General features: G+C 38.5%; 1 protein-coding gene across 3 annotated transcripts in view; it reads left to right on the top strand.

Annotated features, from left to right (window-relative positions):
* The window catches only part of MMD (monocyte to macrophage differentiation associated), a 142,351-nt gene extending 124,387 nt beyond the window's left edge, over window positions 1-17,964 (top strand). For 2 of the 3 annotated variants that reach the window (XM_050920136.1, XM_050920135.1), the window contains 6 exons: window positions 5,373-5,454; window positions 11,914-12,074; window positions 13,392-13,466; window positions 14,257-14,358; window positions 15,317-15,386; window positions 17,755-17,964. In XM_050920136.1, the coding sequence (XP_050776093.1) occupies window positions 5,377-5,454; window positions 11,914-12,074; window positions 13,392-13,466; window positions 14,257-14,358; window positions 15,317-15,386; window positions 17,755-17,955 (687 nt within the window). In that variant the 5' untranslated portion in view covers window positions 5,373-5,376 and the 3' untranslated portion in view covers window positions 17,956-17,964. Of the gene's footprint in view, window positions 1-3,586; window positions 3,667-5,372; window positions 5,455-11,913; window positions 12,075-13,391; window positions 13,467-14,256; window positions 14,359-15,316; window positions 15,387-17,754 lie in introns of all 3 variants that reach the window. The other variant, XM_050920137.1, reaches the window with a different exon arrangement.
* Window positions 17,965-25,283: the final 7,319 nt, after the last annotated feature.

Here is a 25,283-nt window from a genome sequence, read left to right as displayed (position 1 = left end):
TCACTGCAATGTTCATGATTTTAGGGAACAAAAAGCAGCAGCATTCCCACAGGAGAAGCAAAGCAATCTTGTGCATGATGTTCCCAGCCCTGACTGACTTAAGGAACAGGTATCTCAAGGTCACCTTTTAACATGGCATATTGGGTCAGGAAATCAATTCTTCTATCTGTCTCAGTGCTACAGTATAGTTTTAACTTTCACATACAGGAATAGTTGTCTGAGTTGATCTTTTATAGTAGATGTCAAAACCATGTGTTCATTTTTGAGTATGTAATCTTTAAAAGTAACCTTTTTCTCTCTTTGGCCCAGTTTCTTCCTACACTGAACCAAAATGAATAGCAGAACTTTCTCAACACATAACGAAACTTACAACATGGCAACAAACTCTCAATTCAAGATTGGATAATATGAGCACTTCCCAGGGGCGCAAAAAAAAAAGCCTTATGTGCCACAATAAAATTGCTGTAGAGCATGACCTGACTTGAATGACCACTTAAGGGACTAACAAACTAGTTGTTTAAGAAATGCAGTCTGTCAATGTGGAGCATACCTGTACCTGGTACAATTGTAGATGCTTGTGGATATAAGGCAGAAGGTTGCCCATTAAGGAAGTGTCCACATTTCACTGCACTTTGGGAGTTGGAGGAGGTTCTTGTCGTGAAGGGAAGTGGCTGACCTGCATATGATATAAAAACACTAAATCTAGATACTGGATTAAAAAAAAAACTAGATTCTTCCAATCAATTCTTCCTTTATAAACAAAATTATACTAGCTGCTGTACCTTGCCTAGTGCTCCTAAGGTGCTAGTCTTCTGTTGTAGAAAAAAATATTTCACCATTTTCTTCAAATTAGCTTTACACTAACATTTGGTTTGTGTGTTTCTTGGAATATTTTTTTACTGTTTGATAAGTGCAAAGAAATACACCGGACCCTTGCTAGAACGTGGGATTTGAGACTGCGTTACAGTAGGGACCGTGTTAAAATGAATTACAGTTAAAGTAATTAAATTTGGGATCCATGGGCGTGACCGTGTTATATGCGAATTCATGCTATATAGATGCGTTTTCTAGCAAGGATCCAGTGAACTTGTAAATGTTGGTCATCTTGGAAATCTAGAATGGGAGTCAGTGTGACCTAGGAATTTATTGTGGTGTCTGTGAAGCACGAATTTTTTTCACAAAGGACGTATGGGAGGGTCACACCTAAAGCTGATAGGTGATACAGTGCTTTGAAATTCTCCCATTAAAGGCACAGTAGAAGTGCACATTTTTAGAACTTTTCCAAGATCCAAAGGGGAGCACTCATGTGTATTATCCCCAAATTCATTTATCTGTCTCGATTTTGTTTAAACAAAGCATTTGTAGGCAAACTAGGATCTCTGTCACTCTGTGGATGAGCCCCTCCTTAAAAACACAATTCTGTGAGACAATCATCTGTGGTAGAAAAAGGGCAGGGCTCAGTTTCCATTTAGTAGCTCAGTAATGCTGCTCTTCCAATAAGATTCTTGCTAAAGAGCACTGAAATTCTCTGCTGTGCTCAGGGGCAGCTCTAGGCATTTTGCTGCCCCAAGCACGGCAGGCAGGCTGCCTTTGGTGGCTTGCCTGCAGGAGGTCCCCGGTCCTGCGGATTTGGCGGCAGCCTGCGGGAGGTCCACCGAAGCCACGGGACCAGCGGCTCCTCCGCAGGCATGCCCCAAAGGCAACCTGCCTGCTGCCCCCGCGGCGACTGGCAGAGCGCCCCCCGTGGCTTGCCGCCCCAAGCACACGCTTGGCGTGCTGGGGCCTGGAGACGCCCCTGACTGTGCTATCAACTTGTTAACCAAGTGGAAACCTTTAGACAAGATTCTAGAATCTTGTCTAAAAAAACAGACTCCATGTTTGTGAAGATCTCCAAACTCGGAGGCCAGTTCTACAACAGGGCTTTTAGCCAGTGTAATTATGTTGGTTAGCGGTGTTATTCTTTACAACACATTTATACCAGCAGAAAGCATTAGTATAGATGCAGTTTATACCAGCAAAAAAGTTCGTTGCTGGTATAGCCGATTTCATTCGGTAAATTAGTGTAAACTATACTGCCAAAAGAACTCTTTGCTGCTATGAGCTGTCTTCCCCACTGATATAAGCAATACCAGTCTAGTCTCCGCCGATATATGGTATACCAGCCAACTCTCTTGGAGATGGTGGGGGCTTTAGTGAAAGTCTGCATCTAACCCAGTCCTATTAAAGTCATTTAAGTTCATCCAGTCCTTAGAGGATCTGGCAATGCATTCACCCATCTCCTGTGCAGATGATGTTCTTGTTTTTCATTTAGATATTAAATTATATTCTAATTTTATTTAAACTTGTACTGCAATGAAGTATCCCATTAACCATCTTTAACTTTCTTGTAAATCATGAATAGTTCAAAACAACCGAAGTAGTTAACATTCCGAATCTTGAAATAAGCAAAACTTTTAAGTTTACTCTCCAAATGATATAATTATCCCTTTTTGTTTCTACATAGAATAAGGTCTCAAAGGTACCAATGTGGTCCATGGAGAAATTTTGTAAAATCATCCCAGATGTAATCAGTGGAAAGACGTCTCCTGTGGTTTTGAATCCACTTAACTGTGCAGGAGGAATCTAATCCTGAACACTAGAATAATCTAACAGATGCTTTTTATTTTTAACTATTTTCCCAACTTGGAAACAAAACTGAGTGAACTGTTTGGCTCCCTCTAGACAACTTTCAGATAATCTTTAACAGTTGTTGAATAAATAAAGAGAGGCAACCAGGCATTAATTCCATTTTCCAAATCTCTTGGAAATCTGTTTACCTCTAATTGCAATCCTGCGGTTGTTCTAGAGACTAAACAGGTGTAAGTCTGCTAAATTCCTCGTTGTTTTAGGATTTAGTGGAGTTCACTGCAGTTAGGCAGAAATGTTCAGTATTCACTGGTGTGTGAATAAACATTACATTTTGTCATGCCTCTACAGGGAACCCAGAAAATGCAACTTTATGTAGAGATTGTATTTGTTAGTGGACCAGTTTAGAAGGGGAGTTTAATTTTGATAATCCTGCTCAATTTATCAGTCTTTGCAGGATTCCTTATTTATCAATTTAGTATACATGAATAAAATGTTTAGCACCCAGAGTTTCAATGTTAACTTGCACTGATTGTCAGTTATGAGTAGATAAAAATATGTCACTGTTCTATTTCACAAATAGGACTCTATATTTGGTCAAAAGAATTAGCTTCCAAATGCCACAACTTCAGCTGCTAAGATTGGCCTGGTCGGATGTCACAGCACAGTAAATGGATGGTATTTAAATAGGACCCTTGACTTAAGAAACCTAACCAGGAAAAGCGAAGTTCTTGCATTATAAACAGGGCTTGTGTTATGAAGCAGTTTTGAGCTCTGAACATATAAGCATCTGTTGGGAAGTGTGGGTGGTGGGGAGAGAGGGTGGGACTGTGCATTCACGATTCTGTTCCCTGCTGGGTACCAGTGAAAGCCTATGAGAAACCCAGTTGGGTATTGCTGGTTATTGGTACAAAATGATCTACTTGGAATAATTATTAACTATTATTTTGTATTACTATAGTACCTAGGGGGGCCCCATACCAGAACCCCGCTGTGCTAGGCACTGAACAAAAAGAGGATCCTTGTCCCAAGGGACTTAGTGTAAGTCTAAAACAAGAGATGGATGTAGACTGATGGGGGAATAAGTTAGAATGATGTTTCTTCTTGAACATTAATTTTCCCAATTTGTGTATAGCTTTAAAAAAAAAAAAAAAAGGTTTTAGAATGATACAGGGAATATTTGCATATTGGTTCTGGTCTTGTTGCCTGTGTCTGCAGTTTTATGTGACACAGGGTTTTTCCAGCTGTTCTCAGAAGAATATAGCTTATGCTGGCAAGTTTTTCTAACATTCTCTTACATTTTCTAAATTGATTCTCTTCACGAGCCTCTTGTGATTGACTCTTGGTTAAAGCAGAATTAAAATGCATTATTTATTTTAGGATTATACTCCCATCCACTTCCAAAGGGCCACCTATTCTTGCTCTTTGCAATTCCTAAATAAACAATAGGATATTTGCCACAACTTGTTGAAATGTTACCTCGACGTATGTTTGACCTTGAAACCATTGTGATCTGAATGCAGTCCTAAGCGGGCAGAAGATGATGTATAATCTTAAGGGAAAAGTCTTTAGAAATGGGTTCATTGGTCTTATTAGACTACCTATAATAGAGCTCTAGCTCTATAAAAATACTACTCGTTTTTGGTATTCAGAGCTATTTGTACATTTTTATAATGTAGATAAAATTTTTTAAAATAATGCATCTCATTCTAGATCTAGCAAAATATTACTTTAATTGCTTGGTACTGAAACATGTAATGCAGTATGGAAGGGCAAGTTGAACATCTCTGTCTGAACTGTCTAAAAATATGGCAATTTATACCATTTATTAAACACCAGCTGGGAAGATTTATTTTAGTGTCCTGGTGCTACATTTTGCTTAGAAGTTAGACTGGAAAAAATATGGGGAAACATTTTTCATCAGAACTAGATTAACAGTAGTTCATGAGCAGTGAGAACTTTGATATCTCCTTTGGCTCTCACTTTTCTGAAGCTACTACTAAAGTAATATGCTCTATGGGAAAAGTTGAGAGAGTTCAGCCGTGCTCCCTCTTCTCTGAATCTAATCTTAATTTGGAATAAAACCCAATTTTCCTCCAGGATGTTCTGAATACTGTGGGTCCATATGGCCGGGGAAGACACTGTGGTGAAACAGTCAAAAAAGAAAAATGTCTTAGACTTGGATGGCAGACACAAAGTCGTCTTGACCTTAGCTAAAACAGTTGGCTAAAAGACTAGGCGCACTCACAATAGTTGAAGCCCCTTAAAAGAACAGAAACACAAATATCTCAGCTGTCATAATCCAAAGGATTAGTCTCTAGTATCTAGATAGAACTAGAGAAAATTGTTATAACTTTAGATAAAAGAAATCTTGGTCCTAGGATTACTCCCATTTTAACATGTATTCTCTAGAATCATGGCCATTCCTCAGAGCTGCCACCCTGTGTATGGTTAAAGAAAACAGAACAAGCCATGGGAAAAACTAAGGTCTGATCTTGCATGCAACTACTACTAAATTAAGAGTCTTCCATGTGTAGGGAATTGGTCTTTATACACTGGAACACAGGAAAAAAGTATTTAATGAATTTCTTCATTAGGTCAGCTTTCAATTGTATATTATATCTTTGCTTAAAATATCTGTAAGAAAAACATCGCTTTGCTTATATTTTTAACATGTTAACAGATTTAAGTTAGATGCTACTGTGTGTGTTAACTTTTCTAAGAGTATTCCATGATTATCTGAACAGGTTCATGAACCACCCAGCTCCAGCAAACAGCCGCTACAAACCCACTTGCTATGAACATGCTGCTAACTGTTATACACACGCAGTAAGTAAATTCATTATTTGACCAGTTCTTTCAGTGAAACCCTTTATAGTATTGGAATCCTACATTTCTTTTAGCTTTGAATTCCTAAATGTATTTGTTTGCAACTTCTAAAATCAATCTGATGGTATACTGTTGCTAGAAAGTGGTAGTAAATACAAGTAGTGATCATAAACGCATGTTCTGGGAGCACAGAAGGATCCAAGGAGTCATATTTTGGTAAAGTCCTGCAGGTTAAAGGTTTTGACTCATCTCTTTCCCCTTTGCCCAACCAAAGGGTGACTAAAGCATCATGAAAATGGATCTCTATAGGCTCATGATTACTATAATCCTTTTAGACTATTTTTCAGTACAGGAAGAACAAGGAAGATTTAACAGTTTAAAAACTTTTTGAGCCTTTAAATACAAGGCTGTGGCATAGGCTGCATTTTAGGATAGAAATAAAACTGAGCAGCTTTGCTATGATTAAGCAGTTTAGAAAGAGAAGATTTGAGAGAAGTCTAGACATTTTTAGACACTAGCACTAAATATAAATATCCACGTTACCCTGGACAAAAAAAAGTTAAGTGACTAGTTTATTCACCCAAAAATGCAGTCTCAGGTCAACTAAAACTATTTGTGAATTTGACCCTAATTTGGCAAGTAGTTTTTTTGGGGGGGAAAATGTTCAGGTTAGATTTACCAGGGAACTTGATTGCTCTTCAGCCTAGTGGTGGTGGAATGCCTTCTGATCCTCTAACCCAGTGGTTACTACACTATCCAGGATGTGGGAGGCCCAGGTTCAAATCCACTCACTCTTTGATTTGGAGCAGGGACTTGAATTTGGATCTGCCACTCTCTGAGTGCACTAACTGTGAGATGTAGGAAGGGCAGCTAGCGGATGAATGTAGTGACGCTCAGGTCTGCTCTTTTTTGTAGCTGCAGGATCAGGAAAGAAACAGTGCCTATGAGTGAAGTTGGGAGACATTTACAGTTAAGTTGCTGTAAAGTAAACTCCATTTGATATGGGAGTGGAAAGATCAGTCTGAAATTATCCAAAATGCAGGCGTTTTATACCTGTGTAGAGAGCATGTGCTGTACAATAGTGAACTAAAACAAGCAAAATGTGAACAACTTGTCATTTCAACAATTTTAAAAGTCCCTTCCCACTTGCTTTCAAATAAGGGGCTCTCTTCTTTCTGTATTTCAAAATGAGTTCTGGTCTATATTCCCCAGTGCTAAATCATGCAGTAGGGAGCAAAAGACTGCAAGTATTCCCAGAAGGGAGCAGTGGAGAGCTTGTCAGCTCCTTGGAGGAGGATCTTCAACAGTGCAGATTGAAAGAGCTAATGGAGAGAGGGCCTTGTTTCTCTCCAGCCAATGTTGGGGAGTACAGAGCGAAACAGTGTATGAGTGTGTAGACAATGTGGCATGGCCAATGATCATGCTGTACTGCCGGTGGACAAGACATCTCTGAAAGCCATGTACATGGACAGGCAATCAAACTGAATGCCTCAAGATCTTCAGTGTTGAGGCTGAGACTGCTGCATGCTTCCCTGTGAATACTCTGGTTCCACGTGGTGCTACCTGCTTTACATAGTCGTTCCACTTGTCTCCATAAACAGAGCAAGCATTGAGGTTTTGCACGCTTTTGCCTCTCCCCCTGGAAAACTGATGCAAGAGAATAACTTTACATTGTGTTGCTGTGGTCTGTGCAACAAAAAGAGTAGTAACTTAACACACAACTTGCCTTAACTTTGTGCATAAGCCAACACAATCTGACTGGTGTAGCTACTGTACAAAGACCAAAATGGTGCTACGTAAACAGTGTGAAATGTGGAACAAGTTGAGGTAAAGTAGTCTGTACCACCCTAGTAAACTGAGAAAATTGACAGGAAGTTTATACTGTTCTGCCACAGTTTGAAAGCAAACAACACGTTGGTGTTGCAATATACAAGTTTTCAGTGGTTACCTTTACATATAAGTTCTGTGGGTTTCATTTTGTGCTGCAAGAAGCTTATTAGAATTGTGTGGAGGATGCAATTATGTTTCACCAACGATTTCAAGATTTTGTTTGTGGGTTTTGTTTTTATTTAATTTTGGCTTCATTCCAAATTTAAACAAAATGAAAAATTTTGAAGCTGAAATAAACTTCTAAAAAAATTGTTTCAGTTCAGTTGAAATGTTTCAATTTTGCTGAAACAAAACATTTCATTTTGATTGTGACAGTCTTATTTTGCATTCTAATATGAGATGGTACAAATTTTTAAAACTTCCAAATGGAAAGGTTAGTTTCAAAATTAAAAAAAAATTCTGAAAATGTCCAGACAGAATGTTCTTACACTGTACAACATTTTTCTTCTGGTTTTCTTCCAAAAGGAAATTCCAGGGACATGACAGGATTTTGCAGAGTGCCAAGATTTCAACAGCTCTGCATGTTCCAATAGCACACGATTCCATCAAAACTTCTCCAACCAGCTTTAGGGCTTATTGTTTCTGCATCATTCATTCTGCTGTGGGCCCTAATTAAAGTTGCTGTTGTGTGTAGTAATAGGGAAGTGCTACGGCCTTTCCCCAGTGTATTTGCCACCTTTCAGTTCCTTCAGCAGATATTCCTACCTGCAGTAACTATGACTTTCTCATAACTGAATGATTAGGATTTCTCCAAGGGTCTAACGGAGTTAGGTGACCAAATCCCAGCCAGTTTCAATGAACGTTCCAGCTCCTCATTCAACAGGCTCATTTGATAATCCCAGCCCATAAACATAAACTGTTAATGCATCTTAACTCCTTCCTGTCCTTTCCTTAATGGAAAGTAAAGCAAATGATGCTCAGACAAGTTTCTCAAATTTATTCGAAAATATCTTAGTAAAATTGGAAGAACTAGGCAGCAGTTCTGCTACATCTCCTCTAAAAAAACCTGTCACTTCCCTGACCACCCCACCCCCACCCCCACCCCCCACCTCTCCAAAGCTCACTGCCTCTAATTTAGCAAGTACGCTTTGGCTAAGGTGCTCAAAGTAATTGCTAACCTTGAACTCCGAAATGGAATATTCTCTAAATTGATTTACTTTGTTTTAACGCTGGCTTTTGTTTCAGTTGGGCTATTTATAAAGTAGTGGATTTGGCACACGGAATTAGCACCCTGGTACAGTCTCTCCTGTTAATATAGTTTTGCTTACACAATGAACAAAGTGTAAATTTCAACAAATTTGAATACCAAGAACAAGACATTGTTTGGCGGTTTAGCACTGTTACATTATATCGTGATGACTCAGCATTTTTATGATTCTGTCAAAATAGATCCATTCCCTCAGTTTGTTAGTAAATATCAACCCTAAAGATACTGTCAGGACTTCCCCTTTTGAGAACTGATACTGTATTTGTCATGCAATTTTTGAAGTTTTAAATTTCTAAAATCTGCTCAAGGAATTATTTTGGGAAAGTTGTATAGCCTGTATTATAAATGGTCCCTTCTGGCCTGTAAATCTTTGTATCTATGAAAAGTTTGAGTAGAAAACTTGTATTGCTTACCAGTGCTCTAAGACCAAAGCTATATCTTGCTTTTTAAAAGGTGGATGAGAAGTCCATTTTTGTGTCTTTTTTTATTAGAACCTATATCGTGTCAAGTGTAATTAGTGTAGTAGAGAATTCTGTTTGCCAGTAGGTAGGCAGACAGCAGAATTTCTCTTCTGGTCTGACATAAAATGGCTAGATTGAAAGCAAACACCTTGGAAGTAATGAAACATCTTTCGTTTAGTTAACTGTTCTCATGATGCACTTGATGGCATATAGGCAAGGCATGCTATTCCAAATGGATCTCTTGGAAGAAAAGAGAAATCTTCCATAGCAGGAGTAGAATTTTTTATTTGAATAAAATCCAGGAAAATGGCAGAAATAAAATAACATTTGGTAGCTTGCAGCTCTGTATTGATTTGTATCTGTATTCATCCTCTAAAGACATGAAGGAAGAGATGGTAAAACAAACTGACTTGCTTCACCCTGCTATAACTTGAACTACAGTGGTCTTTATAAATGTTAGACCCCCACCTTCTCAAATATCTGATATCTTAAATGCACTATTTCTTAATTGTGTAAAAGTTTACTTTTTAATGGCGACCACCAGTGCTTAAGGTGTCTTATGAGTAATATACTTCTAGGCTAAAGTATTCTTTGGGGTTTGTGTATTCTATTAAATCTGAGGACGGAGAAGACTAAATTGCATTCAGTGTGAACTTCAAATTAAAAGGTAAACATTGTCTCGTGCATTGGTCCATTTGCTGTGGTACTAACAGTGCAGTACTCAACATGTTTTTACAGCTATGCAGTTAGCTTGTATATTCTAATCTTTGTAAAAGGGTCTTGAGGTCTGTGAATGGAAGGCAGAGGCATCACAGAAAAACACACACAGAATGCAACAATTGCCTAAGGATCAGTACGTGCAGTTATATCTTGGGGGGAGGGGGGTGTTTTGTTTTTAAAAAAAGGCACCAGTTCTGTGCTTTTAAATTGGTTTGTGAACTCTAGTGTTCAAGTTGCAAACTGTTTTTCAATCCACATTGCAGACTTTTCTTGAATGGTATCAATTGTAGCCATGCTCAGAATTTCCATTTATGCTACAGGGAGTTTTGCATTTGGATAAAGTACAGTATATCTACAGTGTAGATCAAGGAAGAACTTTGCATCTTGTATTTCTGTCTTGCATTACAGACTTTTTTAAAATGGTGAATCATTGTCAAATTCCAGGATGCAGTGTTTCTCACGAAAGACCTGTGTTTTCCCACTTTGGGCTGTACCCATAATTTCAGTGGTTAAATTAATATTTCACTTTTTTCAGTAAAGCCTGAAATCTATAGTCAGGAGCAGTAGAATACTTGTTTTGGTTACAGAAAACTGCTATGTTTAATATTTAGATGTATATTTTCTGTAGTTTGAAGGGGGCAGGTTGAAATGTTTCTTATGACCTAAACAGACCTCATCTGAGCACTTTTCATCACTGTTACTGGTTGGTTTGGTTTTTTTGGTCAGACCTACAGTGACACATCTACAAAAAAAATAGCAGGTGATAAATATCTTTGAACTACCACATATTAAAATCTAAACCAAAGTGGCACATTTTAAATTTTCTTCACTATAATTATATAAAATTCACACAACCACTTTTTAGTTAATTTTTTTTATTATTATTATTTAGGATTTCATGTAGCATATATTTACCACTAAGACTTAAAGGTAACTCAGGTATTCAGAATGCTACTTCAAGCCTAAAAGTGATATAGGTTATATTTGGGTTGTGAATTGAGCATTATTTTCTAAAGGTTACTCTGCAGTGGCCTTAACCGATCCTTGTTCTGTTATCAAGAGTACAGAAAAACGCCACTTAAATGCTCAGTACGTACATAAGAATTTCCTCCTTATCTTTTTTAGGCCTCTCTACTCACTTTTTTTTTTTTTTTTTTTTTTTTTTGTATCACTATAACCATTTTGCTTCGGGGATGGGATTTTAGTGAAATAGTTATGGTGGCACAACCCCTAATGTGGACCCAATTATACCAAAATAAAGGTGCTTTATACTAGTATAGATTATTCCCATTTCCTTCAGGAATAAGTTATACTGGTATAAAGGCATTTATACCCGTATAAATCTTCATCCACACTAGGGGGATGTTGTTGTACTACTTTAACTATGCCAATATAGTCAGTACTCGAATCCTCAGTTCAGCAAAGCACGTGTCAACAGAATTTAGACTTCAGTGAGGCTAAAACACCTGCTTCAGTGCTTTTCTGAATTGAGGCTTTTTAGTTTCCTTTAAAGACTTCTGTTGCTTGGTCATTATACTAAAAAGAGAACTTTTTTTCTCATGGATGCATGTGTAGGGTGGGACTCTCTCTTAGCCTCCAGTGGACACCGTGCATGCATCTGAAGGCAGAAGTTGACCCTCAGTTTGCATTACTTCCAGCTAGGTAAATCTACCATATCTGGTTTTAACCTGAAATTAGTTTGGGTTTGGCAAAACAATTGTGAAGACCAAAGATCTCCTTCAAAATCTTTGTACTGTAAGTAGCCTACTTAGTGAAGAGCTGTGCTGAGTGTCTGTTTCCCTGATTCTTTGACTAAAGAGGCTAATGATTAATCACAAACACTAATGTGAGGAAGAGGTAGAATTGATATATAAACCTACTAGGAGTAACCCGTGAAATATTTAGACATTGGTGATATTAGGTTTTGTATCATTTGTGTTGCACTGACTGGCAGCTCCCTAAACAACTAATGGGGTCTTACTTTATTTCAGTGAAAAGAGGTTGTGGGAAGATGGACAGGTGCACACTTATTGCAATAGACTTTACACTATTTATAATTGAGTCGGTTTGCTGTTGCTTGTGTATTGTGTCCAGAGAAATCCATAGTTCTGGAATGGGTGGGTGATTCTACACATTCTCTGGGGATAGAGAATAACATCCGTGTTCTTATTGTTTCCTTAGTTCCTCATTTTTCCAGCCATTGTGGGTAGTGCCCTCCTCCACCGGCTCTCTGATGATCGATGGGAAAAGATAACTGCATGGATGTATGGCATGGGCCTCTGTGCACTCTTCATTGTTTCCACGGTGTTTCACATTGTTTCCTGGAAAAAGAGTCACTTAAGGTATCCACAGAACACTCACTGAGCATAATGTTTTTTTCATGCTGCTTCTGAAGTGGTCAGATTCAATTACCCTGACTAAGCAGACCAAGGAACACTTTTTTTTTCTGCTTTTGCAGAGCATTGTGATGGGTGCCTTCTGTGCTGTGTAAGAGATTCTCCAGGAAACCTTCATTCTGTCAGTGCAGATTGGCTTGCAAGGTTGGATCACTAAAGTAACCTTATACCCTGTTGGGAAGAATTATGCCAGAGAAAACTAGATGCATTTTTTAAAGAACATTAGAATACTGAACAAAATGTAGCTTTGTGTCACATTTCTATGTTCCTGCACGGCATATTCAAATACGAGTTGACTTCTATGAAGTCTAAGCTCAATATTTAATAAGACATTGAACCAAAAATAAATTGGTCTTCTGCTAATCTTACACCTACCATTATTTCTGATCACTTTCTATAGGCAGAACATAATGAATCACTAACATGTTCCTAATTACGTCTTTATTAAAATAATAGCATATACTGCCTTCCATCACAAGACTCTGAATCACTTTAACTATATATGTACAGGACAGAGCAACACAACAAAACCACACAATTTATGCTGGCATGAACTGTTGCAGTTAATGTATGTCACAAGCAACTCCACATTATTCTGTAGAAGAAAATTGCTAGATTAAAAGTGAGGTGGATTTTTATCTCAGTATAGAAATGGGATTGCTGGCTGGATGTTTCACATTCTACCATACATTGAGCTTGACACAGAACCTGCTAAGTGTCGTACAGTCTAATACACAGTTGACCAGGCAAAGGTTCTGTTTCAAAGTTAGTCTCTAATAGCAGAACTAGGGCCAGATTCTTGCTCCTGCTATGATTCCTCTGGGGTCACTAAGTTGCCTTAAACAGCCTCTTTAAGGGTTCCCTCTGCATAGTGCCTGTCATTGGGTAGTGCAGAGCATGTGTAGCAGCTCCATGCTATCTTGCCCTAGCATGGGGTCATGGCTGAGGAAAAGACATGACAGGAGCACTGCTGTGCTCTGGGTTGCTTGAGCCAACTGGCCCAACATAGATCATCCTGGAGGCTGCTGCAGGCTGAAGGCATAGCCAGCCCTGAAATGAGGGAACGCAGAGCCAGACCTGAGCACTTGGTCCCTACTCTAGTGTCACAAAGACCAAGAAGCTTTACTATTGTACATGGAAAGCATTTAAAATTTGAGAACTTTCATGTTGAACATTAAAAGATCTAATGCTTTTTCTTAACAGAGAGGAATTGTGACGTTTTTCCAAAACTTGTATTTTAGCAGCTTGTTTTTTCTTTGTTAGGACAATGGAGCATTGTTTTCACATGTGTGACAGAATGGTGATTTATGTCTTTATTGCAGCATCATATGCACCATGGTAAGATATCAAATGTATATTTTCAAGGGATTAAAACTTCCTACACTGTATTATCAATATGATTTCCAGATAACTTTTGTAAAGGCGTTGGGAAGTAGTTGACAACATTATTGAACTGGGAAATGGAATATGGCCAAATCCCAAGGGATTTAACTTGGCTGCCTCCTCCCTCTTTTGTATTATAAGAACAACAAACTGTTTTTGTCACGCTTTGAATTCTGAGCTACGTGACTAGAAATTATGGGCCTTAACCTGCATTCCTGCTTATCCAAAATTCAAACGGACTTCAGTGGGACATCAGGTTATGTAAGGAATGTAACAGGGCACCTCCTCCTTTTTTTTTTTTTTCCTTGAGGTTTAAAATTTGGACTGAAGAAGAAAGGGAGCTAGCTGACAGTGATACTCCTTTCGAATGAGCAATTTCTAAATTATTCAAGTATTGCAGTTGTCTTTTTCTCTATTCTACTGTCGTAAGCCAAATACTCTACTTCAACTTAGACTTGTTATTGAAAATACTCGGAACGTTATCCCTGAAAAGGGATGGTAGAAAGGGATTTGGAAATAGAAAAAAGCGCTCTCTTCCTCACATCTGTCCCAGCACACCTAGACACGACTTAGTTAGTTCGCAAATAAGTTTTCTTACCTCTCCAAGAAATCGCAAGATTTCCCCTTCCTGTTTTCTAAACAAAGGGTAGCCCATATTGTTTTAAAATAAATACAAAGATTTTTATGTCAGTAAGTTCCATTCATTCATCACTTCTGTTGTCTATTGTAATCTTCACATTTTCAGGTTAAATCTTCGTGAGCTTGGACCTCTGGCATCTCATATGCGTTGGTTTATCTGGCTAATGGCAGCTGGAGGAACCATTTATGTATTTCTCTACCATGAAAGGTAAGAATTCTAATCTGCATTAAACTGTAAACTGCATTTGACCTTGCTGCTTTTTAAATACTGCTATAATAAAATGTCAGCTTGTCTTGCATATTGACTTAAGAACTTCAAAATAGCAGAAATACATAAATAGAAGGATGCAAGCTTGTATCTTGTGAACAGCTGTTTGCACCCACTTTATCACATACAAATTTACAGTAACTTGTATATCTCACATTTAGAACAAATTTATAAATGCTCTTATCTTCTGTGGAAAACTAAGACACAGCCCAATAAATACATAAATCTTGCTGGTGGGAAAGTAGGCAAGGAGAGGAGGAGTATCTTTATTGACTTGATTCAGTAGTTGATTTGTACGGTCAAATCTCTTGATGGGAGTTGAGGGAAATGTCTAGACAATCAAGATGCCTTCATTGCTTCCATATTATACTATGCTAATTAATTGATGCAACATTCCTTATAGAATTACAGTGCAATATAATGTAAGTTGTACATGGAGAGGTTACTAACCCAGGAAATTTCTACAATGCCCCTGTTGAGCTGTTTGGAGAGCTCAGTCTTTCTTCAGCCTCTGTGACTGCCTCTCATCACATACCCCATTCCCAAGGAGCAAGCGACTAATCTTCATAAGTCTTTCTCCACCTATTAAGAAAAGAGTTGAAACAATATGCATTGACCCACTTGGTGGGAGACTCAAAGTGGTAGTTACAGGTACATCTCAAAAGTATGGAGGAAAAATTGACATATTTAGCCATATATAGAAAGTGTGTAGGCAATGTTTCTAGCAGCCTTCTGTTATGTAAATGAAACTTCAGTGTGATGTATCTAGACAGTCTTTAGGTGGTTGGGCATCTGTTAGTTTAAAAAGTCATACATTAGCTGTTTTTTGTCTTTTAAGGAAATATTTGAATGTACATTTAAAATTCATCTTGTACCTTTCCTTAAATTATTCCTTTAGGTATAAGATTGTTGAACTCCTTTTCTATTTAGCAATGGGATTTTCTCCTGCTCTGGTAGTGATATCCATGGTAAGGAATATGCTGTTAATGTAATAAATACATTTCCTTTTATAAGTAGTTTAAAAGGAAGCTCCAGTGAAGTTCCATTTTTGTCTGTATAGCTGTTAATTTCAGTTCAAGACACTGTTATAAATGCTAGTTGTAGAAGCACTGAAAGTATTTAGCCATCTGTTTGGGTTGAATGGTCCTTAAGCTATAAGCCAATGAAATTCCATCCATTATGTAGACTGACTTTTAAAAAAAATAAAAGCTTAAATGAATCATGTAGGGATAGTACTTCTATTTCACTAGAGCCAGAAAGAATCAAATAGTGCATTTCAGTCCCATACATCCAAACATCATGTATTTCAAAGCAATGTGTTTTTGAATTGTAATATTGATGACTCCATTTAATGTTTGCTTCCTTTTCCCTTGTAAATTCAGAAGGAAGCTTTCAATTTAGAAGTGTGGCATAAGACTCCCTGTAGTCCTGTTTGGCTTATTCACTAGCTGTCTTGTAAGTTTTTTGGGGGTGGTTCTTGGCCCCTCCCCCCCCCCCCCGGTTCTGGCCCAAAATCTAGAAATAGGTTACTCCTTCCCTCTTCTAAAAATGACTTGCCTTAGAACAGGGGCGGGAAAACTTTATTTTTTGTTTTTATTTTGGTCTGAGGGCCACATCGGGTTTCCAAAATTTGAATGGAGGGCTGGTTAGGGGCGGCTGTGGAGCGCCCCCCCCCCCACACACACACACACACTCTTGCCCCTTGACAGCCCCCCCAGGACTCCTACCCCATCCAACCCCTCCTGACTAATCCTGGATTTCCATCACCCCTGCCCTCTGACCGCCCCTGACCACCACCCTGAACTCCCCTGCCCTCTTACTATGCTGCCTGGAGCGCCATCCAGAGGACCAGATCAGACGGTGTCTTGGCAGCTGTGCTGCCCAGAGCATTGCGCTGGCGGCGCAGTGAGCTGAGGCTGCAGCAGAGGGGCCGGGGGTAGCCTCCCGGGGCAGGAGCTCAGGGGCCAGGCAGGAGGGTCCCGCTGGCCAGGTGTGCCCCATGGGCCATAATTTGCACACCTCTGCCTTAAGAAGAAGGCTGGAGTATAGTCCGACTCTTCCCATTAGAGGCATCTCCAGATGAATGGATATAGTGTGTTTAAAAAAATTAATCACAGGTGTAACTACTCAGAACCACCTCTAGTGAAATAATTAACTTTTTCTCTACAAGAATTTATTATTTAGTGACCATTATACAATGCCACTGGGAAATGTGTGTTCTGTTTTTTTGTTTTTGTTGTTTTGTTTTAAATCATTACATCCTCTTAATCTGTTCAGTATAGCTTGAAAATGATCAAAATTACCCATTCTCAGCTCAGATGTCTTGACAGTAGCAATAGACACAACAGCCAAAGCATATTCAGGATTGCTTATAGTTATGTATGCTGCAAAAAGTTGATAATCTCTGTTGTTGCAGCAAAACTGAATACAAGCCATAAAGTATGCTTCAAATTTGATCGTCTCTCCCAAGTACTTGAGAGAAAAGATGAGCTTTGTGATTTGTCCAGAAGGTTATAAATCTGGAATGTGGTGGCTAGTTCCCCTCTATTATTATGAGCAGTTGTAGATACATTTTCTGGTAGAGTCAGATTTTGTACGTATGGGGTGATAACTCAAACGTCACTTGTAGTTCTAGAGCTGAATGTTGTTAACTCCTGGAGATAAGCTGCATACAATCATGTATTCTTGTTTCCCCCCCTTTACATTCATTTTTATGTGTTTGTGGTCTCCCATGTGTGTACTCCACTCTCAGCTGGGTAGAATGTCAGACCTGCTCAACTCTGATCATGTCACCTGATATTGCTTTGATGATGATAACCTGTGAAACGCATCAGCGCGCACACACAATCAAGAATAGCCGTTATATTGTAAATATTTAAGTACATTACAGCTTGTTGCTCAAACTGCTAGAATGGTGAAGTGATGAATCTGAAACAAAATAATAACAGCAGAAACAGTGACACTCTAACTTTACACATGGCGTAACACCTTATAATGATCACAACACCAGGCCAGTGTTCAAACAAGCTGAGTCTGAAACTCCAAGCTGAACTGTAAGCATTTAGGATTGGCTGCCCTGTTCATTCTGTTCATATTAGCTGTCACATGAAAAGGTTTAGAAACTCACCCACAATTAGGATCGATATACTATGTACTCCAAAGTGATGTCTCAGAATAATATTATGTGGCCTCTTAAATGTCATTAAATAAGTCATCCATCCCATCCCATCCCCTCTCCCCGCCCCCATAACAAGGCCTGGAGACTTACTAACTCTCCATTCCAGTTTTAATTTCTGAAGGTTTAACTTTTTTTTCTCTCTCCTTCTTAATTAACAGAACAACACCGATGGACTTCAAGAAGTTGCCTGGGGAGGCTTAATTTATTGCATGGGAGTGGTGTTCTTCAAGAGCGATGGAATCATTCCATTTGCCCATGCCATCTGGCACATGTTTGTAGCTATTGCAGCTGCGGTTCATTACTATGCCATTTGGAAGTACCTTTACAGAAGCCCTGCAGACATTATCCGTCACTTATGATTTTTTTTTTTTAAAAAACCTGCACTAGGCCTCCATAGCAGTATTATTTGACGTAAGGAATTCTGGGGAATTGAGAAATTGCGCAGGAAAAACTGCACTGACATAGTTCTCTGAATGCATTTACTGTGAACAGATGTTAAATAAGGTGTCCTGGAACTGCCCTTCATACAGCAAGTACTGTAAATAATCAAGACACTAAAGTACAGTACTGATAGTCCATTCCATGCTAGTAGAACTGGGTTCCTGATGTTTACTAACTAGAATCTTTGTATTCTAGATTAATTTTACAGTTTTTACTATATGAATTTTTGTAAATTAGTGATTCAAATTGTGAAAGTCAGTGCAATAGAAAAGATGTAACTTCTTTTGTTTTTTTTTTTTTCCACTGGCCATTTAATAAACATTAATCATGGAGGGGTAGATCTAGTTTTACCGTACGTCATCTTGGCATAATATGGCTTTTATAGAAATTTTAAATTGTTTGTTTTTTTGTAAATTTTAAAAGTACATTTATTGAAATGAAAACACACAACTTTCATCTATGCAGTTATTCATATTGCAAACTCTTAACAAGAAACTTACATTCCACATACTGTTCCGACAAGCAAACATTATACCTCTTCCAAAACTTTTATTACAAGTGTCGTCGTAACTAAAGTTCTTAAATTATGAATTTCAAAACATGGTTCTGCCAAGCTTGAGTGTGAAAACATGCTGCTCACTATAATACATTTAGTTAGTTAGGGCTTGTCTACATGCTGGAATAATGCAGATTACAGGATGTGATTTGTAAAGTGCACTAACATGCTACATGTTAATTGTCCATATGGGCCCAGATGCTGCACATGAAAGGCTCCCTAATGCACTTTAACATAGTGCTAGTTGGAACAGTATTATGTTAAAGTGCACTAGGGAGCCTTTGGTGCACACCAGCATGGTCTGTATCAACCAATTAATGTGCAGCATACCCCTGTAGTCCACATTACCACACCATGTAGACAAGCCCATAGTATGGCTTTTCAGTGAAAGAAACAGTGTTTCTGACAAGTAGTTAATACCAGTCAAACATTTTAAGACACCTCCTCACATGCCATCTATAGAGACAGTTGAATTGATGAGAGCAGCCTTTTCAAAACTTGGCAGCAGCAATGCAGGTGGCCAGCTATTAAATATTCCAGTATCCAAATGAGAATGAGGAAGCATCAGTAACTGTCCAGAAGAGTTAATATATATTGGTGCTGAAACATTAAGGCTTGGATATCAAAAGGATCTCAGTGGAGATACCAGCAACCCCTGGCTTTGAGTGGGCGTTGTATGTCTCCCTTAGGTTCCTTCAGAATCCCAGCCAAAACTGGTATATTGCGATTGCTGATAACGTAGAGTATTTTATGGTTACTGGTTCTTCACACACATGGCCTTCTAGTGAAGAGAGCCTGAAGAACTTGATAGAATCTCTCATCAATTTGGGACCTTAGACGAGCAAAACTGGGCTTAGCATTTTCTGTACAAAAAACAAAATGTAGCAAGGCATGATTGTAGAACATGTGCATTAAATATCTAGATGCCTCCCTGCAATGCTGTGTGTCCAGTTATTGTATCTGTCCCACTACATTATCAATGTCTTATATTAAGATGAACTTGATTCTTTTTTCTAATTTACTCAGTTTTTCATGTCAGTGTTTTTAAAAACTTAAAAAAACCAAACATGTTGCCTTTTTCAGATTTTGTTCTGGATATTGCCTGTCTTCAAACAATAGATTAGTACAATAGGGATGTTTTTCAAGGTACTATTTAATATTTCATCTGAACTTGCCAGTGGGTTATCTGCATATTATAGAATCTGTACATTTCTATACAATTTCCAGGAAGGGACACTTTATTTTAAAAAAATTAATAAAAAAATCAAGGCATGGAAATGAGTTGCCATACAGTGTTAGCTGGTGACTGGAAAACAGCACCACTACACTAGTAGTGTACCACTAGTTAAATCTCTAAAAAGCATAAAAATGGAACATCTGGGCAGACAATCCTTTGTATGACAGTCTTAAACATGTGGATGCCTGCAGTTTTTTAACTTGTCTGTTTTAATGTTTTTCACTTCTGTGGGTTCATCTATTCTGTTCAAATGGAGCACTGTTAAAACCACTAAAATTGATGTAAAGGTCTGCTTTTTTTGTCAAAATTGAAATTTTTGCTTGGATTTGTTCCATTATCTAGTTAGTTTTTTCATGGCCAGATGTTTGGAGTGTTTAATGGTGAAAATGTTTTTTAAAAATTTGAACTCGCCAAAAATATTTTGAATTACTGTATTCTAGTCTACATGAATTTGAATGTACTAGAGTATTTAAAAAAATAAACATTTTGTGAATTTGGAAACTTCGTGGTGTGTTTGGGTTTTTTGGGTACCCAAATGAAGCGCCAAAGCCAGTGTGGGTATGCCAGCTTGTGCTGCAGTGTAGACATACCCTAAAACATTAGTCCAAAATGTACAGACGAAGACAGTCCCCGCCCCAAGGAGCTTACAGTGTAAGACAAGACACAACAGATGGATAATCCTGCCACGTGGATCCACTTTGGACTGTCCCCTTTATTCAGAATTTTGGTTCCTTAACCAGATTGCTTTTTGTAGCCAATAATTTGAATGCTGAAAGCAGTACTTGAATTATAATACACATTTGTTTTAGAAGTTGTTTGACCATAGTAATCAGTGACAGCATTAAGTGAAATTGCTGAGGATATTTGCACAATTTTGGTTTAAAATTTAATGTTTAACATTCTTTCAGGCACTGTAGCGTACAGGAGTTGTACTTTACCTCTGTATGGAACATTTTTCTATGAGATGCCTCCAGGATTCTTTCTTTTAGGTCTGGGTCATTTTAGCCTCCAGAGGAATCCAGTGACTGTGGCCATCATGTTGACGTCATGTGTTTGACTACGTCCTTTTCTCAAGGCTTTGCTATTTTTAGAAATACAGGATGTTAGTTTATGCTAGATAATTGCTTTAAATAGTGAGAGATGTAGAAAGATTAAAGCTAAAAATAGTTAGAATTGCCTGTTATCAGAAGAATGCCCAGGATGAACACTTTCCTACTTGGTATAGGAGCCTTTTTATTAAATCCCTATTTCAGTCTCATTTAGGGTTGAGCAGGTCCCTTAACCTGCAGCTGTTCCAGCTTTAGATCTATTAAGAGCCTCTGTCCTCATGAAGTAAAATCTTACGAGTTTGTAACTCATTCATATTTGTTTAATGTGCTAGTAAATAAACTTTATACACTGCATAAATTACAAATCACGTGTAATTCATGCCATACAATTACTTGAAATACATTCAGGCCTATGGTACCACCCTCATTTCTCCCCCCGCCCACCCCCAAAACCGCTCCGCAATGTATTTCTCTTTCCCACGGCTGGAATCAACAACTCCTTTTGGTTAGGAGGGAAGTTAAGTAGTCATTATAGGCCCCAGAGCTGCAAGGTGCTGAGCAGGCAACTCCATTGCAGTTTAGGACACATCAGAAGATTGGATTAGCTGACACAGATTCCAAACATTGGGTCTTGTGAGCCTAGCCTCAGGGGAGGGGCTTTGACTGGGAAGTAGTGGTTTCTGAGTTTCTATTAACAGAAGGGTAGCCGTGTTAATCTGGATCTGTAAAAGCAGCAAAGAGTCCAGTGGCACCTTGTAGACTAACGGACATATTGGAGCAGGAGCTTTCGTGTGTGAATACATGCATGCATCCGATGAAGTGGGTATTCAACCACGAAAGCTCATGCTCCAATACATCTGTTAGCCTATAAGGTGCCACAGGACTCTGCTGAGTTTCTATTGAGATACTATTCTCTAGTAGGCAGGCACAAAGTTCATATTCCCATTCGTGACCTGAATGCTAGTTGCTAAAATAACTGGCATAGAAACTAGCTTTCTCTCTGATGTATCTCTGTCATCAGCTTATGTTGAATACAAGAGAGTATTGCATGTTTCTTTTGTGAAATAAGGATGCTTGTTACTATGACTAAGGATAAACCAGAGGAAACTAGAGTCCTCTTACAAAAGTTTAGGGGGTAAAATCCAGTGAAGCTGTGAAAGATTTGCCATTGTCTTTACCCTAGAGCTGTATGCACTTACGGGAATATTTTCACATGTGCCTCAATGAATTAGGAGCACAAGTTAATAGGATTTGTGCAGGAGTGATTTGCAAATCTCTCCCTTAGGTTTTCTTTTTTTATATATATAAAATCAAAAAGTCATTGACCCTAGTCCACCAAATTACTGAGACTTTAGTTCCCGAAAAAGAGTTCTTGCTTGCTTATGCATCCTGGTCAATTTGAAGAACAATGATGCACAGGTTTGGGTAGCAGGGTATAAAGCTCTTGATCTACCAGAGTGTTATAACAGATGCTGACCGTCTTGCAGCTTCCCTGACGTGAGCAGTGTTACCAATGTCAACCGACAGCCCAGCCTCATGTCAGACAGGAAGTTCAAACCCAATCACAGGAAGCTTGGCTGGAAAAAGGTTTGTGCTTATTCATCACTATGTTAAAATAACACTAGACTCAAACCCACAAAAGCAAGCAATTCAGTATGGGGCTGCTTCCAACAATCATGCACTGCTTCCTGCTTTTAAATAGTGTAATGATCTTAGAATGTATCGTATAATACATGGGCACAGTAAGTATACAGTGCAAGCTTAAATCACTGAAATTTCTTGCTCTTGGAGTTTAAAAGGCATTTTGCTAAAAATCACAAACTTACAAAATCTAAATTCTTTACATGTTACTAGAATGTATATGTATTAAAACAACATTTTTCACTATGATCCTTTCTGGTTTTTTGGCATTTCACTCAGCTTGGTAAATGAAAATAACCTAGTCAACATTAATTGGGTCAGTTTCAGTTTTGGATTCCCTTGCAGTGACTAAGGGCTAGTGCAGGGGTCAGCAACCTTTCAGAAGTGATGTGCCGAGTTTTCATTTATTCACTTTAATTTAAGGTTCCGCATGCCCATTTAACATTTTTAGAAGGTCTCTTTCTGTAAGTCTATAATATATAACGAAACTATTGTATGTAAAGTAAATAAGGTTTTTAAATGTTTAAGAATCTTCACTTTAAAATTCAATTAAAATGCAGAGCATCCTGGACCAGTGGCCAGGACCTGGGCAGTGTGAGTGCCACTGAAAATCAGCTCGCATGCCACCTTCAGCACGCGTGCCATAGGTTGCCTACCCGTGGGCTAGTGTTATCAAACTTTCAGGGAAATGTTACAAATTCAGGGCCAGGGTTTTCACTGATTTTTGCATAAGAAATCAAAACCTTCATATTAAGTAAGTTTTTTAGCTTTTGTAAAAAAAAAAATTTAGTGCCCTTAAATGTGTGCTCCTTTCAGAAGTCAGCTGTTTCACTAATATAGCAAAATGGGTGTTGTTTTTGTTGTTGCCTGGCTTAGTTTGGGGGGCAGGGGTTGTAAATAAAATTACCTCAGAAATAATCACAGCTAATCAGAGCAAAAGTTCACCACATCTGTCCCCCTCCCCCATCAACAGATGTGTTTGAAAGTTGTCCTACTGTTAAGTCAAGCTTAATAAAGACAATATGCATCTAAATACATGGTAATAGTACTTTGGTTAGCATGATGTCTGTATGAAGAACTCAGCACCACATAAGATTGTGTCATGCACTGTGGCTGGATTAAGATAAGGCTAATCAAATTTCAGGTTTGATGGGCTATGCTCATATTTGCAGAGGTGAATAAGCAATTATAGTATTTCACCTTTCACTTGAGCATCAGCTGTTGTCCACGGTTGGACTGAATTTTACTCTGATCTGGCACAATTCTGGTTCCTATGCAGACAAAATGTAATTTTAAAAAATCCCTCATCGCTCCAGTTCTTACATCCTGATATTTACAGCATCCTGCTTGTAAATTAATTGCAAACTGTGGTCTCCTAATGTTTTTAAATAATTTATGCTTTGTACTGATGTAAAAAGATTGGATGTATTAACCCTATGAAGAGTGGCTGGGAATTTTGGAATATTACTCTGAGGATCTTAGGTATAGCTTCTTTAATTAACTTAATTCTGATTTGAGAGCTGTCCTTCCAACTTTGGCAGAAACCCAGTGGGACCTGTGTGTGTGTGTGTGTTTGAGAGTAGGGTTTGGGGTCTCATCTTTTTCTCTGTTGTCCATGAGTCTAGCTGAGGAAAACTTAGGTTAAAAAATAGGCAGCAGGGGTTTACAGAATGTACAGTAGCTTTATAGCCATCTGCTATTAGACTGTATAATCATCTTCATATCATCTTTTCACAAATGTTAACATTGCTTCTCTTGAACCTAGAAACACTATCATTGATGTGTTGGGCCTGTTCTCAAATGAGTTATGTCTGTCAAGGCCAAACTTGGTGGCCTGATTCTCTCTCACACATTTCTGTGTGAAAACTGGTAGAGATTTCCTGTTTGTGGGAGCGATCGGGTAGTGAACTGCTTCAATGCTACTATCTGTGGCCACATTTAATTAAAACTGCAAATTAGAGGCTAGATTAAGGCCCCTTCTTAAAATGTGGCCTTTGCATTTGGAGTGAAAAGTTATAAATGTTTCCATGAAGAGAGAGGGAAGGAAGTGGAGGGGAAAGATGTAAAGAAATACATGGTTGATATGGAAGCCAGCTGCAGCCAAAATCTAATCCCAATATCCATTTCAAGATGGATTTGAACTGGGACTCTCAAAGCATTTTAAGATAGTGCCCAACTCCCACTGAATTTCACTGGGATTTAGATGCCTAACTACCTTAGGTTCCTCTCAAAGTCCCACTCTTTGTGACTTAATATTGTCTATAAATAACTTCACAAAAGAGCATTTCCACCATCTTGGATATTGAAAGTTTTGTCTGGTATTTTTTCAGTGTCCACTGTCCTTCTATTTAAGCCTTTGGTACATCCAACATTTTCCTTTTACCCTCCACATTCTGCCTCACACAAGGACTTAAATTTATTTTAGTACCCATCTCCATAGAGTTCTATGGAGTCTTCTTGAATAGTTGTCAAAATTTACTGCTTATGCGTTTCTCGTACAAACAGCTCCCTAACTCCGCAAAGGAGGCGAGTCGTAATGAAAGTTGGTGCTGCCTACAGTAAGGGGTAGCTTAATGGCCTGAGCCTAATACTCAAGGTGGATCATATTTATCATTTATCAGGAACAAACATTAAGTCCTGTCTTGGGCAAAACAGCTATTGAAGGTGTTGAGAGTTGAGCCTGAGTGCAGGGTCAGGTTTCTTAGCACTATGGATCATTGCTTATCTCAGCCTGCATTTGTGTAGTTTGGAAATCGTTCACCG

The sequence above is a fragment of the Gopherus flavomarginatus genome, chromosome 12 (assembly GCF_025201925.1).
Source record: "Gopherus flavomarginatus isolate rGopFla2 chromosome 12, rGopFla2.mat.asm, whole genome shotgun sequence".
Taxonomy (NCBI): Eukaryota; Metazoa; Chordata; order Testudines; family Testudinidae; genus Gopherus; species Gopherus flavomarginatus.
This window is presented reverse-complemented; position numbering and strand designations above follow the sequence as displayed.